Source organism: Neomonachus schauinslandi, chromosome 15 (genome assembly GCF_002201575.2).
Source record: "Neomonachus schauinslandi chromosome 15, ASM220157v2, whole genome shotgun sequence".
Classification (NCBI taxonomy): Eukaryota; Metazoa; Chordata; class Mammalia; order Carnivora; family Phocidae; genus Neomonachus; species Neomonachus schauinslandi.
Genome location: NC_058417.1, coordinates 42,840,147 through 42,856,650, shown reverse-complemented (window position 1 = coordinate 42,856,650; position 16,504 = coordinate 42,840,147). Strand labels below are relative to the sequence as shown.

General features: G+C 39.4%; 1 protein-coding gene across 1 annotated transcript in view; it reads left to right on the top strand.

Moving 5' to 3' along the window:
* NSF (N-ethylmaleimide sensitive factor, vesicle fusing ATPase) overlaps window positions 1-16,504 on the top strand; it is a 141,773-nt gene that overhangs the window by 22,059 nt on the left and 103,210 nt on the right. Inside the window, exons 3-7 of the mRNA XM_021678482.2 lie at window positions 320-419; window positions 3,651-3,690; window positions 11,432-11,598; window positions 14,405-14,512; window positions 14,976-15,051. Of these exons, the coding sequence (XP_021534157.1) occupies window positions 320-419; window positions 3,651-3,690; window positions 11,432-11,598; window positions 14,405-14,512; window positions 14,976-15,051 (491 nt within the window). The remainder of the gene's footprint in view (window positions 1-319; window positions 420-3,650; window positions 3,691-11,431; window positions 11,599-14,404; window positions 14,513-14,975; window positions 15,052-16,504) is intronic.

Genomic DNA, 16,504 nt, shown 5'->3' with positions numbered 1-16,504 from the left:
TAAATCATTGTCTTCAATTTTATGTAAACTGGAAATATAATGGTGTTGCTATTTTGACTGGTATGTACTCTCTTGAACTTGATCCTGATTTTCCTTGATGTGTGCTTGGCCCAAGGTTATGCCTGGAAAACATTTTGAATTGCTGACAGTTTTGAGAAATGAAATTTGTGGTTCTGTTCCTTCAGGACTCTCAAATACTCTGCCATGTTTCCACCTGGTACCCATCAAGCATCAGTTGTTGGAAATGAACACATGCAGTGGAATTGATGTTTTTTATTTCCTTTGACATGGGGCCCTAACTATGTTTCTTGTCTTTCAGGCATGTGATTGTGAGAACCTCTCCCAACCACAGGTACACATTTACATTGAGGACCCATCCGTCAGTGGTTCCAGGGAGCATTGCATTCAGCTTACCTCAGGTAACTTAGATGCTAATTTATTCTCTTCCATTCTATTTTTTTTTTTTTAAGATTTTATTTATTTATTTGACAGAGAGAGATAGCGAGAGAAGGAACACAAGCAGGGGGAGTGGGAGAGGGAGAAGTAGGCTTCCCGTGGAGCTGGGAGCCCGATGCGGGGCTCTATCCCAGGACCCCGGGATCACGATCTGAGCCAAAGGCAGACGCTTAACGACTGAGCCACCCAGCCGCCCCTATTCTCTTCCATTCTTGAAAGTCCTAGAAAAATCAGTTCATATAAAGCAAACCTCATCCTGGAACTGAATTGATTCATGTGGAAGAAAAACATCTAGGTATTTATATAAGGAATTTAAAGATACATTCTTTTTTTTCTTAAAGGGAGGTGGGGCAGAGGGAAAGGGAGACAGAGACTCTTAAGTAGGCTCCACACCCAGTGCAGAGCCTGACACAGGGGCTTAATCTCACAACCCTGAGATCCTGACCTGAGCCGAGATCAAGAGTTTGATGCTTAACCAACTGAGCCACCCAGTTTCCCCTAAAGATACATTCTTTTATTTTTTTTTTAAAGATTTTATTCATTTTTTTGAGAGAGAGACACAGAGAGCACATGCATGCACTAGCAAGGGGAAGGGGCAGAGGGAGAGGGAGAAGCAGGCTCCCCACTGAGCAGGGAGCCCAATGCGGGGCTCGATCCCAGGACCGGGGGATCATGACCTGAGCTGAAAGCAGATGCTTAACCGACTGAGCCACCCAAGCACCCCTAAAGGTACATTCTTAATTATGGGTTTTACTATGTTTGCCTTTTATTGCCTTGATTTTTTTACTAATTTTTAAAAAAATTCTGCGGTAATATCAGTTAGCTATCAGATAAAGTCTCAAGTTATTTTAATGTTAACTCATAGGGTAACAGAAAATATATAAAAATAACATTTATAGGGGCTCCTGGGTGGCTCAGTCAGTTGAGTGTCTGCCTTCAGCTCAGGTCATGATCCCAGGATCCTGGGATCAAGTCCCGCATCGAGCTCCCTGCTCAGCGGGGAGCCTGCTTCTCCCTCTCCCTCTGCCTGCTGCTTTCCCTGCCTATGCTCTCTCTCTCTGTCAAATAAAAAAATAAAATCTTAAAAAATAAATTTATAAAATTGACATCTAATAATAGTGATTTTTTTAAAGTGCAATGATGTCACGCTAATGAATATGATATGAATAGTTGCTGTCTCAAATTACAATGTAACTTGCTGGGCTCCTTAAGGAGTGGAAGGGTTATGATTACATGTATGACTGTTGGTGGATTCTGTGGCGGGAAAACTGTCTTGCACTGTTGCAGGCACCTAATACATACTTGAGGAGCATTGCAAGTACTAGTCTGTATCCTTTACTCCCTTATCATCTTACTAGTGCTACTTACCCCACAGTCCTCAGCAATGTGATGCAACCCCTACCTTCTAGTATGCTAATGAGCATTGATTTACTCCCCTGGAGGCTGAAGGAAAGAGATCAAACACTCTTTAGGGATCTATTGAAGGTCTCTTGAAGCCCTCAAAAATTATGGGAGATCTTTACTCACAGTTCCCCTTTTCTCTATTTGGATGCCTCTTGATTATCAGGACTTCTATTCTAGGTACTCTTGCATGTATTAGCTCATTTAATTCTCAAAACAACCCCATATGATAGATACTATTACTGTCATCCTTTGAGTCTGTCTTTGGGATTGAAGTACAGAACCTAATTGTGGCTGCTTTGTGACCCAAAGTCTGGACTTACCCAGCATGCTGCTAAATTTCTCATTGGCCAGAAGTGAGATGGGATATTACAGAAGAGGGCATGAAGGGCAGAGAGGAGGGAGAAGCATCCTGTGCTGAGAGAGCTAGAGGGGAAAGCAGGTGTTACACGTATTCACAGTGCAGCCTCTTCACCATCCACCCGCAAATCTGCACTGCTTGATGAGTAGATAAAATGTGGATTTTCAGCCAAAAATTATTTTTCCCACTGTTCTTTGAAGTGTTGTCTGTAGTGACTAATTTTGAATCCATACCAAACCAGTCCTAAATTCCTGCCTAAACACAGTCTGGCCTGCCTCCGTATATTCTTGCCGTTGTAACCAGTCTGGATCTGGGAGAAGCCAAAGTCTAGTTGCAAATGTCTGAAAATCCTTTGGCTAGGACGAAGAGTAGTCAGGACCATCTAATGATTGGAATCGCTGCTTAGGTTTCAAGCTAGATTAGCTGACCAGCTTTAATTTAGTTTTCATGAATTGAGTGTCTTTCTTTTTGAGATATTATAGCAAACAATATAAGTAACCATAGTACATTTAGAACACCGAAATATTATCTGATACTATGAAGGCCTTCAGGAGCAATATAGTGTGCAAAGAAGCATCCTACTTAGTGATACCAGTTTTATTGTACAAAAGCAAGCTTTGTATGTTTTCAGATAGATGTTCAGATATAAACTATAGTATATAAGTATGTTTCCTAGGGATGCCTGGGTGGCTCAGTCAGTTAAGCAGCTGCCTTTGGCTCAGAACATGATCCCAGGTTCCTGGGATCGAGCCCCACATCAGGGTCTCTACTCAGCGGGAGCCTGCTTCTCCCTCTCCCTGCTCCTCCCCCTGCTTGTGCTCTCTCTCTCTGTCAAATAAATAAAATCTCTAAATAAATAAATAAATATGTTTCCTTGGGCCACTGTACAAAGTACCAGAATGGGTGGCTTAAATTTATTCTCTTGCAGTTTGGGAGTCTAGAAGTCTGAAATCAAGGTGTAAACAGGGCCATGCTCTGTCCGAAGGCCTTAGAGAAAAATCTGCTCATGCTTAGCTTCTGGGGTTGCCAACAACCCTTGATGTTCCTTGATTGGTAGATGTGCCACTTCAGTCTCTGCCAACATCATCACATGACTTTCTCCCCCTGTGTCTGTCTGTCTCTTTTCTTCTTGTAAGGACACTGGGGTCATACTGGCTTATGCCTACCCTAATTTGATAATGACCTCATCTTACCTTGATTGCATCTGCAAAGACCCTATTTCCAGATATGGTTGTATTTCCATGTGCCAGGGGCTAAGACTTCAACATATCTTTTTGTGGAACACAGTTCAACACACAACACTAAACCACATTTTGATCTTTGAATGTGTTCCTGTTACTGAAATTCATAGAAATCCCTCTTTTCCTCATTTCTCTAATTTTGATTGATTTGATTTTAAGTTTCTTTTTTTTTTTTTTCTTTTATTTTACAGCGAAAATGGGCTGGACTTTCTATTGGGCAAGAAATAGAAGGTAGGTATGTTTTTTAGTTACCTTATGTAGATTTTCTTTATGAGTTTCTTATGGTTGTGGATATCTGTAAAATTTTCTATTACTGGTTGTCAGGCCATTAAACATTGATCCTATTTAAGTTACTGGTTAGATATATGAGAATGGAAAAGTAAATAGTTATGGTACTTACCTCTTGACTTGCTATTCTGCCTGAAAATTGCAACCTAATGGGGGAAAGAATATCCACTTATTCATAGCTCTCATAAAGTGTACAGGGTAAATAAGTACACAGATATTACCACTGGGAGCTCTGTGTGAAAGTGCTAAGATAGAACAGGAGTGAATGAATTGATTGGAGACTGGAAAGTCAGCCAGAGAAATCTTAGGCACTGGAGTTTTGAGCATGATTATGAAGTAGGGGGAAAGCATTACATAGTGGAGATAAGGAAGAAAGACTCTTAAGATGAGAAATAATATCAATAAAAGGCATTCATATGGGAACAAGCAAATCATAGGCAGTGCTCAGGAAGTATGTTTGTGTGATTGAAAGGATTTATCTGAATGAGTCTTATTAAATGATGAGAGTGTGCAGTTCGTGGAGGGCCTAAAAGTATATAGTGGAAATTTTGGATTTTATTCAAAGACAGTTGAAAGCTCCTGAGAATTTCTGAATGAGCCCATCAAAATCCTAACTTTAAAAAAGATTCTGGGCGCCTGGGTGGCTCAGTCATTAAGCGTCTGCCTTCAGCTTAGGTCATGATCCCAGGGTCCTAGGATCGAGCCCCACATCGCGCTCCCTGCTTGGCAGGAAGCCTGCTTCTCCCTCTCCCACTCCCCCTGCTTGTGTTCCTGCTCTCGCTGTCTCTCTCTCTGTCAAATAAATAAATAAAATCTTAAAAAAAAAAAAAAGATTCTGATGTCAGTGTGGAGGATAGTGAGGAAAGGGGAGAATTCAGGAGTTAAGGAAAATAGCTTGGAGATCATTTGACTTGCCTAGACTTAAGTTGAATAGGACTTTGTGAAATTATGGCTATGCAAAAATTTTTCTAAAAGTCTAAGGTATATTGGGGGCGCCTTGGTGGCACAGTTGGTTAAGTGTCTGACTCTTGGTTTTGGCTCAGGTCATGATCTCTGGGTCGTGAGATCGAGCCCCGCCTTGGGCTCTGCTCTCAGTGTGGAGTTTGCTTGAGATTCTCTTTCTTCCTCTGCCCCTCCCACTTGGGCTCTCTCTCTCTCAAATAAATAAATCTTAAAAAAAAAAAAAAGTCTAAGTTATGTTGAAGAGAAATAATTGGTATTACTTGGTGATTCCATTTTACTGTATACTGAGATATGTTTTCTTCTGTGTTTGTTTGGAAAGATAAATCAGATTTAAGTTAAGGAAAGGGTAGCAGTATTTAAGCAAATGGTATACGTTTTTTTAAATTTTTATTTTGAAGATTTATTTGTTTTTAGAAAAAGCACACGTGTGCATGCAAGCAGGGGAGGGGCAGAGGGAGAGGGAGAGAGAAGAGCCTCAAGCAGACTCCCCACTGAGTGGGAGCCTGATGTGGGGCTCAATCTCATGACCCTGAGATCATGACCTGAACCAAAACCAAATGTCCAGTGCTTAACCAACTGAGCCACCAGGCACTCCAAATGTGCTTTTTTTTAATGAAGTGTGTATCAAGTCACCATAGTTGGGAAGGGTGTGGAAAGCAGCTTCTGACTTCAGGAGGAAAAAAAGACTAAGCTACTTGTGGATAATAAGCCAAGAAGCTAATAAGCAAAAACTGGCATTGTCTCTTAGGCACTGTGGCAAATTGAGAAAATGGGGTATGAATCTTCTTGTCAGATAGTTTCCAGTCAACTTCATGGGTACAGCAGGAGAAGGAAAGAAGAAGCAAGTATAATTAAGTCAGGTTTTTTTCTGCTTGCTTTTCTTTTTTAAAAGTATTTTAAAGATTTATTTGAGAGAGTGTGCATGAGTGGGGGGAGGGACAAAGGGAGAGAATCTTCAAGCGGACTCCCGTATGACTCAGAGCCCGACCCGGGGCTCAATGCCATGACCCTGAGATCATGACCTAAGCTGAAATCAAGAGTTGGACGCTCAATCGACTGAGCCACCCAGGCGCCTCTTTCTGCTTGCTTTTAAAACCTAAAAAATTTCATATTTATGAAAAGTTTGCAAAAATAAGAGAATCCCTATATTACTACTTTTACCCAGATTCACCAATTATATATTTAAAATTCATTCTCTCTCTACACACATGCCTGCATACACACATTTTTTTTCTGAACCACTTGAGATTAAGTTGCAGAAATCATTCCTCTTTACATCTAATACTTCATTATGTATTTCCTGAGAACAAAGATGTGCTCTTACAGTAATTGAATTCAGGAATTGAAACATTAATATAATTAAACACTGAAACTTTAATCTGTAGTCCATAATTCAGTTTTGATAATTGTCCCAGTTATTTCCTTTACAGCCTTTTCCCCCTTCAGTATAGGATCCAGTTCAGGACCGTGTATTGTACTTAGCTGTCATTTAATCTTCAGCTTTTTTGTTTCCCTTTCATGACGGTGATCTTTTTGAAGAAAACATTTATAAGATGGGGAGTTGTTTGGTCAAAGTGTCAGTTATAAGTTCTGGAGGTCAAGTGTACAGCATGGTGACTATTGTTAACAATACTGTATTGTATACCTAAACTTTGAGAAGAGGGTAGATCTCAAGCATTTTCATCTCACATGTGCACACATGCACACACACACACACACAGAAAGAATGTGCACTGAGAAGGAGGTATATTCTCTGTTATCAGGGTGTAGTGTTTGCTGTATATCCAGAAGCTCTGCTTTACTGATTATGCCACTTAGAACTTCTATATTCTTACTTATTGTTGGCCACTTGCCCTGTTTTGTACTGAGAGTGGTGTGTTAAAATCTTAGTGTTTTTCTGTCTATTTTTCCTTGCATTTCCTGTAGTTTCTATTTTACATAGTAGTTTCTCTGTTATCTGGTATGTAGATATTCATAACTGTTATATTTTTAATGTGAATTGTGGCTACTAGCATCATAAAGTGTCCTTCTTTATCTTGTTTAATGTGTTGTAAATTATACTTTGATGTCAGGATCACAAACCTTGCTTTCTTATTGTTTTTAATTTGCCCAGTATTTCTTTGCCCATCTCTTTACTTTTAGCCTTTCTTAATCTCTGTGTTGTAGATGTGTCTGTGGCATACAATATAGAGTTGGGGTTTGCTTATGAGCCAATTTGAAATCTTTTAATAGGTTTATTGGGCCCATTCACGTTATTGATATGACTGATATATTTGATCTCAGTTCTGTTATTTTACATTTTAGTTGTGTTTCTCTTTTTGGCATGTTGTCTTCGCTATTTTTGAATTTTTATTTTGGTATTTGGAGTGTTTATATATTTGTTTTAATGATTACTTTTGCATTTATATGTCTCATAGCCCCCTTAGCCCCCTCCTTTTTTTTTCTTACTTGACCTTTTCATAAACTGTTCTGTCAGTTTTTTTTTTTTTTAAAGATTTTATTTATTTGACACAGAGAGAGAGAGCGCGAGCAGGAACACAAGCAGGGGGAGGGGGAGAGGGAGAAGCAGGCTTCCTGCTGAGCAGGGAGCCCAATGTGGGGCTCGATCCCAGGACCCTGGGATCATGACCTGAGCCGAAGGCAGATGCTTAACGACTGAGCCACCCAGGTGCCCCTGTTCTGTCAGTTCTAAGTGATATCCTTTGACTTTCATCTGTTGCCTATATGACATTTCATGATCATTTTCTATTTCCCCTTCTCCTTCTACTTTTTTCTTTGTTCTTTTTTTTAAAGATGTTTTTTTTAAAAAGATTTTATTTGTTTATTATAGAGAGAGAGAGAGCATGAGCCGGGGGAGGGGCAGAGGGAGAGAGAATTTCAAGCAGACTCTGCACTGAGCGTGGAGCCCGACCCGGGTTCGATCTCACAACCCTGAGATCATGACCTGAGCCAAAATCAAGAGTCAGATGCTTAACCAACTGAGCCACCCAGGTCCCCCCTCTTTGTTCTTTAAAAAAAATTTTTTATCTTATTTTTGTTATCTGGTTGTTTTCCTCTTCTTTCACTGCCTCTTACTAAATATTAATTTGAATCTACTCTCCTATGGGCACTTTGTAATTTATTATTCACTCTGAAATAGTTTTATCTTTTTCTTCAGTTTCCTTCCTGAGTTTCATAAACTCTAATTGCATTCTTTTGTCTATTTGTGTTCTTACATTTTAATCTTCTGACTATAGATGTTTTGTTATATCTCTACATACTTGTTTGAGGATATTTAATTCAGTTTAAAGTGTTATATATATATTTTTCTAGTTCATGGTTGATTTTTTTTGGGGGGAAGACACTTTATCAGCTGAAATGCTGTGGTATTTTGATATACGTTGTGTTTTCTTTTTATAGGACATTTGTTGAGTTATTTTTTTCAATTTTTGTGGGTTTTTTTTAGAAGGAACTTAAATATTGGGGTTATCTTTAGGTGGCTTTTTTTTTTTCCTTGTGGAAATAGGATGAGGGCTAAAATTTTCTGATTGGGGGTGAAAATAAAGGAAATTACTTTAGATATGGGTAGTTGGTGGAGAGAGTTGCATAATTAGTGCTTTCCACACTTGCCTGGGAGAAACACCTGGAGAGTTTGTTTAAAAAATAAAAAAAATAAAAAGATTCCCAGGCCCTTTCCTTGAGAAGTCTGATTCATGAATCTGTGTTTTTAACACTCACTGTTAAGTGATTCCTCAGCCACATTTTGGGAAACACTGACATAAGTGATTCCCTTAACTCTAACCCCCTCACCTGAAGCCTGGTGAGAAGCTGAGACAAGGAAGGAGTTCAGCACCAGAGTGAAGTAGGTCAGTGCATGAAATCAGGGTTCCTTATTTACAGACATTGGCAGAAATAAAAATGTATGCTTATTAAATCTAGTGAGAAAATAGGTGTGTTTGTAGTGTAGGTTTCTTCTTCAAACTTATTTTTCTAAATATTAAGAGTGCCTAAATTTAACCTTTAATGTAGGTAAATTCTATTGTGAAAAGGTATGAAAATTCAAGATTATAAATCTTGATGAGTTGAGAAATGTGTTTGTGACTTAAATTATGTTTAAAGCATTCTTCTGCTACCAGAAATGGTTGTCTTGATTGTGAAGTCAGTTCTTTAAAAGGTAAATCAAACAGGGGCACTTGCTGGCTCAGTTAGTAGAGCATGTGACTCTTGATCTTGGGCTTGTGGATTTGAGCCCCATGTTGGGTGTAGAGATTACTTTAAAAAAATAAAATTTTTTTTTTTTTAAGTGAATCAAACAGACTTAATGAGCAAAATTATAAAACTAAGTGATTAGGTGGGACTCAGGTAGATTTAGCTTGTGGCAAGGAAGAGTTTGGGGGCCTGAGTGATGTGGATGATGTGGCCATAAAGGAAGAAAGCTGATTCAGTGTAAGTAGCTATGTGGGCACAGATAGGATGGGATGTGTGGTATGAAGGGGAGTGCTAATTCAAAGATTCTGAAACAGGAGTTCTGTCTGTAAGGGGAGAATTTTTTTAGTCAAGTCAGCGAGTGTGAAGGAATCTTCTAGAAGAATCATTTGCATATTTAAGTGTTACGGACTGATGTCCAGTTAACACCTTTTGACCATTATAGTGTATGCCTTTCTTTTTTTTTTTTTTTAAAGATTTTATTTATTCATCAGAGAGAGACAGAGAGAGCAGAAGCAAGGAGAGAGGCAGAGGGAGAGGGAGAAGCAGACTCCCCGCCCAGCTGGGAGCCCGATGCGGGGCTCGATCCCAGGACCCTGGGATCAGGACCTGAGCCGAAGGCAGACACTTAACCATCTGAGCCACCCAGGCGCCCCGTGTATGCCTTTCATTGTAATGTCTTTTTATTCAAAGCACTGCCTATACCATTCTTTGCTTATAAAAATAATTTTTATTAGTCTTTGGCATTAAATTTCTATTAATCATAAAATAAGAAAACATTCTCAACCTTATAGCCCTTCTTTGCTCCTGTATGAAACCTTCAGGGCCTCTGTCCCTTTGTGACTGACAGTGGTGCTGACCGTGGTCCTGCCTGTGGTACTGTCCGTGGTACTGTCCATGGTACTGACTGCAGGATTTGTAATTGTAACAGCTTGGTCTTTTCTGTTAGGAAAACTGACCTTAAGTTAAAGCACATTTGAATACTGTAGTCAGTAATAATGACACTTTAATACATGTATTCAAGTTTCTTAATATATAGATGGCACACACATGTATATACACACATAGGTGTATGTGTATATGTGAATACACACATGCATAAATACACATGACATTATAGAATTGGTTTTGAGTCTTTAATGCACAGAATGGTATCATACTCTAAATCTTTCTGCAGCACAGTTTTTTACTCAATGTTATATTTTAATAGCCCATCCATCTTTTATACATTTAAATTATACACATTTTATATATCTAAATTACACATATACATACAATATAATTTCTAATTATACAATTAAATATACAGCAGGTTTTTTTTTTTTAAGATTTTATTTATTCGAGAGAGAGTGAGAGAGAGAAAGAGCACAAGAGGGGGGAGCGGGAGAGGGAGAAGCAGACTCCCTGCTGAGCAGGGAGCCCGATGCGGGACTCGATCAGAATTTAGGGTATGGAAGAAACATAAAGGTTTATGTAGTTCCATCTTGTTTTACAGATGTGACAAAGGCACAGAGAGCTAGATGATTTACTTAGATTCTTATACTTAACTAACAATTTTTTTTTAAAGATTTTATTTATTTATTTGAGAGAGAGAGACGAAAATAGTGACAGAGAGCATGAGTGAGCGCAAGTGAGCACAAGCCAGGAGGAGAGGGAGAAGCAAGCTCCCTAGAGTATGGAGCCCAATGTGGTGCTGGATCCCAGGACTCTGGGATCATGACCTGAGCCGAAGGCAGCTGCTTAATTGACTGAGCCACCCAGGTGCCCCCTAACAGAATGTTTTGAGACACAGACTCCAACTCCGAAGTTCCTTTGTCTTGCCTCCTTTGTTACTAGCATGGAGATTTGGTTTTTTGCTGTTACATGCAGTTCATATAAAGATGAATTAAAAACATAGTCCTTGCCTTCTTTTACATGTTGTACATGGAGTACCCACTCTTGAGAGTACTTACTCCCTGGCTATAGTAGGTGCTCAGTAAATATTTTTGGAGTATTAAAAAAGAAATGTCAAACTCTAAGTTGCTCTGGAGCAAACCCGCCTAGTAAATTTTGTTTCTCAAGCTTTTTTTTTTTTTGTCCTACACACACTACCTTGCAGGGCAGAAGAGTCCACATACATCTCACTTTAGCTCTTGCTGGTGTCAAACGAAAATCTTGTTTGAAAGCAGCATGCTATGCCAACTCCACTGGCACATCCTAGGCTGTCATTTTGTCCTCTGTTAAATGAGAAGGAGGAAGATGTAGAGACCGTGTGGGAAGGGTTGTGATTTCCCGTAAGAGTCAGGTGAGGGGTAAAGGTAGAGGGAGAGTGCTGTTCAGTATGTCCTAATTAATTCACAGGGGAGCAAAATCTCCAGTGGTTTTATTATTTTCTTTAATCTGTGCCTGTGTGTCCCTCCAGTGATGGCCATGGAAAGCCCCCTTTTGGTCAAGTTCTGTTAGGCTTCATTTATGTGAAACTTTTAGTTACTTGAAATGCAGCAAGTTATTTGGGGTCCTTGAGATTTTAAAAATGCTTCTTCTTTTTTTCCCCTAGTATCCTTATATACATTTGACAAGGCCAAACAGTGCATTGGCACAATGACCATCGAGATTGATTTCCTGCAGAAGAAGAGCATTGACTCCAACCCTTACGATACTGACAAGATGGCAGCAGAATTCATTCAGCAGTTCAACAACCAGGCATTCTCAGTGGGACAGCAGGTGGTTTTGAATTTTCTTTCATTCCTCCCACTTAATGGGCGTTCCAGTGTCTGTAGTTGTCCTAAATTAATTCTACTTTTTAGAAATTGCAAGGAGCTTCACATATGGACTGATATATCCAGTTGAATGATAAAAAGTGATGGGAGATGTGTTTACTGAACCTCTGAGTCCAGTCAGAAAAATTCTAAAGTAGCTTTTAGGTTACAATGTCATATTTAATTACAGCAGCTCTTTCCGCTGTAAATTTGGGAAGAGTGCAAACTTATATGTCTCAGATTTCTTACTTTTCTTGTTGTGGGACATTTGTTTTGTCTGTGGATGGCTTTCTCATTTACTGATATATTTCTGTAGAAAAGTAATTCTTAACTCTTTTGGTTATAAACTAACTTGAGAATCTTAAGACAAATATGTATATAAATTTGCAGGTTTTTCATGGAACATCTGAAGCCCGGATTTTCTATCCTTAAAAGTGATATTGCTGATCTTGCCTTTTTTTGGACTTCAGTTAATACATTGTTAACCTCCTACAAAGAAATTCTGTTCTTTTAAAATTTTACTTAAAAAGCTGTGTGAGTTCATAAATTGCTGCTTGTTTGAACGCAGAAACAATCACTGCTCTTTTAACCTCACCATTTTATTTGTCTCCCGTTTTTGTGACTTTCCTTAATTATTCCTAATTCCTTCCTCCTGTCATTCATAGCTCCATAGCAGTAGTTCTCAAAGTGTGGTCCAGAGACTTCTGGGGGTACCTGTGGCTCTTTCAGGGGGTTTGTGAAGTCAGACTTATTTTCATAGTGATACCAAGATGTTATGTCTCTTTTTTCTTTTATTCCCTCATGAATGTACAGTGGAGTTTTGCAGACTTTGTGATGTGTGCTAGCTCATCAGCACACTGACTGTTAAAGCAGACGTGAGGGTCCAGCTTTCTTCCATTAAGCAAGACATTAAGGAGATTTGCAAAAATGTGACAGTGCCACAGTTCCCACTTACGTTTTTTATTTTGAGAATTGGCGGGGTTTTTTAATAAATTAAAAATATGTCATTTATGTTCACATAGTGAATTTATTGTCATTTTTATATTAATAAATACATTTTTAAGTTTCTTGTTCTAATTTTTACTATAGTGAATACCAATGGATATAATCCATTTAAACAAAGGCTCTTCAGGGATTCTCAAAAATTTTTAGGCATATAAAGGGATCCTGAGACCAAAAAGTTTGTGAGTCGCTGCTTATGGCATTCTGATAGTGACTTACCTAGATTGTCCTTGCAGGCTCTCATCTGGGGCAGTGTGTGGAACAGTCAGGGAGAGAAGTGGTAGAAAGAACTAGCTCTTGGAATAAAGGAGTGTCACTTCTTTGAATTCTCTCATCTAAGTGAAATGGCATAAATCTGGAAGAACAAGACCAGGGATCTGGATAATCCATACATTATAATCAAGCTTTCACAAGTGAAACTGAATCACTGATAGACAGAAAAAGGTTATAGTGCATTTATTATTTATTTTTAAGAGTGTTAGAATTAGAGTGAACCTCAGAGGTTTTTTTTGCCCCTCAGAGGTTATCTTGTCTAACTTCCTCATTTTGCAAATGAGTAATTTTTAAATTCAGAGAAGGTAAATGACGTGCCCATGGCTACACAGCCAGGGCCATAGCTGAGACAAGAACCCATTAGTTAATTGAACAGTTAATTAAACAAATATTTACTGGATAACCTAGTATGTTTCAGCTACTATTTTAGTCCCAGCAGATCAGCAGTGAACAAAATACACACATTTCGTATTCTTACAGAGCTTACTCTCTAGTTGGGGAAGATAGAAACAAAGCAAGAACTGCCATGCACTGTTAAGTACTTTGATGTAAGTAAAATGAAATGGTGTACTAGAGACCCAGCATGGTACTGCTTGAGATTAGAGGGTCCGGGGAGGCTCCCCAAGGTGACAGTCCTCTGATCATTTGGTGACCCCCTGTCCATTGCTTTTTGAGCTGTGCTGTATTCCCTCTGGATCCCGACACTTTTTGATGAATAATTATGCTCAAATTGCTTACCTAAACGTCACTGTTTTTACCTTTTCCTTTAGCATTACTACTTTAATAGAAGATGCTTTGGTATTTGTAATCATTTAAAACCCAGTAGCATGCAGATGTCTATAAGCCCATGAGAGAAAAATCCTCCATAATACAGAGAAGAAATAAATATCTTACCCCAAATCACTGTTCTTTGTATTGATTCCCATTTGTAGAGTTCAGTAGTGGCAGGACTGGCAGTCAGCTTCGCCTGCTGTAGTTACTGTTATACCCCAGCAGGCAGAAGAGGGCCTAGGCTGTAGTAGGCACTCAGTAAACACTTGGTGAATGAGTGAGCATTCAAAAGCTGTCTGTGCACTTGTATGGCAGGGATTTGTATTGGTGGTGGAAAGGCATGAATCTTCAAGTTGTGGACCCAGGACCCCAGCTCGAGTCCTCGCACTCTCGTTTACTATGACTCTGGCTTCCGTTGCTTAGGCCCTCCCTGGGTCTCAGCTCCCTTACTAGTAAGACTGAGGAAGACTATCTGTTTCCGAGAGAGTTCATGAGCATTAAGTATAGGACCTCCTGTAGTGTTTGTTTGGCACATGAAGATGCTCAATAAATGTTAGTTCCCTTTTCCTCTCATTGCCTGTGTGAGTAGTTTGCCTGTGGAGCAGAGTTGAGAGGGATATACAGAAAGCTGCCTTCCCTGCATTTGGAAAACACTGGTGATGATGTGAGAATCCAGCCATTATATCAGGAAGTGATTTTTCTCCTCTTATCTCTTTTCTACATAGCTTGTGTTTAGCTTCAACGAAAAGCTTTTTGGTTTGCTGGTAAAGGACATCGAAGCCATGGATCCTAGCATCCTGAAGGGAGAGCCCGCGACAGGTAAAAGACAGAAGGTATGGTTTATTTCTAATAATCGCTGTGGTGTGAGTTGTGCAGATTAATATAACATTCCTAGCCATTCTCTTGCTCAGTGTTTTCTTTCATATTATGTACTCTTTCTTTTAAGGTAGTAGGGAGAAAACATTGCTTTTATAGCTAACGCTGTTATCAAATAGCATAAATTACACTTATTTGCAGACTTAATAGTAATTTGAAATTTGTATGTGTACTTGTAATCCTGGTTGAATGCAATGATATTTATTGCACACTAATAAGTCAGGCATTATCAAAAGATACATGCATTGAAATGAAATAGAAATAGTAGAAGGTAGGACAAAAATAAATGTAACTTAGATGATAGTTTGGAAGATTTGCTTTGCTTGAAGAGACCTTAATTCCCCCTTCATTTTTGGCCTGCTTTGGGAAGTCCAGAAGTTCACTATTAGGCTAACTACTAATTATTGTCTTTCTATACAGATTGAAGTAGGACTGGTTGTTGGAAACAGTCAAGTTGCATTTGAAAAAGCAGAAAGTTCATCACTTAATCTTATTGGTAAGATTTGCACTTTTAGAAAAGTCTGAATGAAGTGGGACTATCTCTGTTATCGTACGTGACTCAACTACCGTGATTTTCAAATCTGGCAGGAGAATAAGGGCACCTCTGTTGAGAAGGCTTATCACATAATCACACAGTATTTCATCACCATCCGATGTGCTGATACAGAGAAAAAGTTTAGGGCACCTGGTGGCTCAGTCAGTTAATCGTTTGCCTTCAGCTCAGGTCATGATCCCTGGGCCCTGGGATTGAGCCCCACATCGGGCTCCCTGCTCAGCAGGGTGCCTGCTTCTCCCTCTCCCTCTGCCTGCTGCTCCCCCTGCTTGTGCTCTCTCTCTCTCTCTGTCAAATAAATAAATAAATAAAAATGTTTAAAGAAAAAAGAAAAATTTAACAGGGCGCCTGGTAGGTGGCTCAGTCGTTAAGCGTCTGCCTTCGGCTCAGGTCATGATCCCAGGGTCCTTGGATCGGGCCCCGCATCGGACTCTCTGCTCAGCAGGAAGCCTGCTTCTCCCTCTCTCACTCTGCCTGATTGTGTTCCCTCTCTCGCTATCTTTCTCTCTGTCAAATAAATAAAATCTTAAAAAAAAAAAGTCTAAAACCTTCACTAGATCATCATTGTCCGATAGAATGTGGGCCATGTGTAATTTTTAATTTCATAATGGTGACACTGATCAGGAAAAAATACAGAATAAAATTGATGTTTAAACTTTTTTTATAAGGATTTTATTTATTTGAGAGAGGAAGTGAGCGAGCGAGCGAGAGAGCACATGAACAGGGACAGAGGGAGAGGGAGAAGCAGACTCGCCTGCTGAGCAGGGAGCCCGATGCGGAACTCGATCCCAGGACCCTCGGATTATGACCTGAGCTAAAGGCAGATGCTTAGCTGAAGGCAGACCCTTAGCCGACTGAGCCACCCAGTCGCCCCTAATTTTTAAACTTTTAATTTTGAGATAAGTTCAGGCTTATGGAAGATTTGCAAAAATAGTTCAGAGAGGTCCTGTATGTTTCACCAACTTCCTTGGTGTTATATCCCAAATAATCATAGTACAGTTACCCAAACTAAGTTAACATGGTTACATTGCTGCTAACTAAACTACAGATTTTATTTGTGTTTCACTAATTTTTTCATTATGTCCTTTCTGTTCTAGGGTATGATTCACAATCTCACACTGCATTTAGTTGTTTAGTTTCCATAGTCTTCTCTGGTCTCTGGCAGTTCCTCAGGCTTCCACTATCTTTATACGCCTTGGTGCATAACGTGTCTGTATGCACGTTGGGAACTGGTCAGTTATTTGTAGACTGCCCCTCACTTGGTGGTGTTTTAAGTGTGATACTAACATCACTTCTATTAGTGATTGAGTTAAATGGTGAATGTGTAGGTAAAGAAAGTTCCCAACAGATTCATAGCTCAGTCCTACTCTTTTATGTTAGATAATGCAGATTGGAC